The 2,105-nt window shown below is 45.7% G+C and overlaps 1 protein-coding gene across 1 annotated transcript in view; it reads left to right on the top strand.

Annotated features, from left to right (window-relative positions):
• Window positions 1–453: 453 nt before the first annotated feature.
• LOC132134499 (long-chain-fatty-acid--CoA ligase 6-like) overlaps window positions 454–2,105 on the top strand; it is a 41,646-nt gene continuing 39,994 nt past the window's right edge. Inside the window, exon 1 of the mRNA XM_059547080.1 lies at window positions 454–659. Within this exon, the coding sequence (XP_059403063.1) occupies window positions 614–659 (46 nt within the window). The 5' untranslated portion in view covers window positions 454–613. The remainder of the gene's footprint in view (window positions 660–2,105) is intronic.

Genomic DNA, 2,105 nt, shown 5'->3' with positions numbered 1-2,105 from the left:
ATGCATCCCAACATGCATGAAATACAGACTGGAGACTTTAATCTTTGAATGCGTCACGTGATCCGCTCTGGATGGAGGTGCAGAAGGAGAGCGATTCAAGGTTAAACCGGGGGAGGAGGAGCATGAGTGTCACGTGATGCGCTATTCCTCTGGGTATTGGTGGATAGCTGATGGAGCAAAAGATAGACTGAGCACCATAAGATAACCCCCCCCCCCCAACAATAAACAAAACAAAAACAAACGAACAAACTCAGATGTAAATCATAACCTTATATTACTGCGTTCCTGGTAGCTACAAAAATGTCTCGGAAAATTAATCTAAAACTAAGGATGTGATTATCTTATAAGAATCAAATGAGTAAAAACGTCTCCTCAGCTCAAAAGCCTGGTTTTATAAGTGTCTGACGCTAGGAATCATCCAGCAGCATCTCCAGCCCTCATACCCCCCCCCCACCCCCGTCATCCCGGTGAGGGAGGAGACAGACCTGTCGCTCATCCGCTCTCTCTCCGCCGGTGCAGCAGCAGCATCTCTCCCGTCCTCGGTGCGTCTCAGCCCGGCTCGATGCAGGACAGATGAACGCTGCGACATCCCTCTCTCTCTCATGACTGAGACATGCTCGCCTTCGCTTTAGTCGCTGGCTCTGTCTGGGTTGTACTAGGTGAGTTTTCCTCGTGCTCGTGCTGCAGGTGAATATCAGTCGGTCCGATGACGAATCACGGGGTGAAAGAGTCGGACATTATGAGACGCTCATTAGTGAAAATACTCGCGGGTTTCGACCCTTTCTGGACCTCGTTAGCATGACTTGTCGGTCCTGTCTTAAATATCACCTGTAGAAACGCAGTTCTGTTAATATTCGCCTCTGAATGCGTTTCCGTGTCGAGGAGGCGCGTGAGATGCTGACGGGGATGTTTTTGCGTTATGCGGCACACAGGGCTGAAGATCTCGTGCGTCGCATTACAGCGTGTGAAAGGCTTTCTGTGCGTGTGAGTGATGTGACAGTGACTCGGGACACTTAGAATTCTATAAATGGGTTATGCATTTTGTGGGGCATGCTTTTAAACGGCTGGTTTGCCGGTGTCCTGCTTCATTGTACTTCGCAGAGGCCGGTGACGTCACGGCGAGCGCCGCTCCTGATTGGCGGGAGCTGTCCAGCGAGGGGTTCTGAAACGTCACTGCATCCGGCCGAGTGGAAAGCGCACTGCTTAGGGCACTGCACAGCTAACTTTACTACGCTCTCTGCAGCATGTGCTCTGTTCCTTCATTTTGTTCAAGGGTTCAGTAACATGCTCTGCCATTTCAGCTACAGGAACTTCTCACAATAATTTCTCCCTTTTATGAGTTTCAGTTCAGAGTGGTCAGTATGTGGTTGGTTGCACATTTTGATTTTCTTTAGAACTTCAGGCAGCAATTAAACGTGTTTGGCTTTAAAGGGAAGATGTTCTTTACAGTGTAACCTTCACCTCATGCATTTTTCATAGCCATGCGCCATCTACATGGACACCCAAAGCTCACCGTGTCTAACCTCAGCTGCCACATGCTGCGTATGAATTATGCATTGAGTCCGGTTGGACCTAATCTTTCACCCCGTCCTCTATAATTTAAAGATTGAGGCTTACTATGTGACACACTACAGTATCTTGAAGTTGCTACCATTAAAGGAATAGTTTGTCCAAAAATTGGAATTTGCCATCATTTAGTCTTCCTCTAGTTTTTCCAAAGTTTCTTTACTGAACAAAAAAGAAGATATGTTGAAGAATATTTTTTAACCAAACAGCTGATGGTAGCCATTGACTGCCATAGTTTGAATGAAATGCTATGAAAGTCAATGGCTACCAGCAACTGTTTGGTTACAGACATTCTTCAACACATTTAAAACTTGAATTAAACCAGTTAATTTAGAAGTTACCATTTTCAGTGCAGGTTTGATAGCCAGCTTTACATTGACTTTAATTAGTGTACAGGACAAGCAAACTTGAAATGTTTAGTTAGCATACTGAAAGAAATGAAAAATGTTCGCCAGTGTCATGGGAGATTTATCTTGAATCACAAGACAACCGGAAGCAAGTCTTGGGAATCTATCCGTCTGTTGCTCAATCGTCTCTAG

This window comes from Carassius carassius, unplaced genomic scaffold, assembly GCF_963082965.1.
Source record: "Carassius carassius unplaced genomic scaffold, fCarCar2.1 SCAFFOLD_94, whole genome shotgun sequence".
NCBI lineage: Eukaryota > Metazoa > Chordata > Actinopteri > Cypriniformes > Cyprinidae > Carassius > Carassius carassius.
This window is presented reverse-complemented; position numbering and strand designations above follow the sequence as displayed.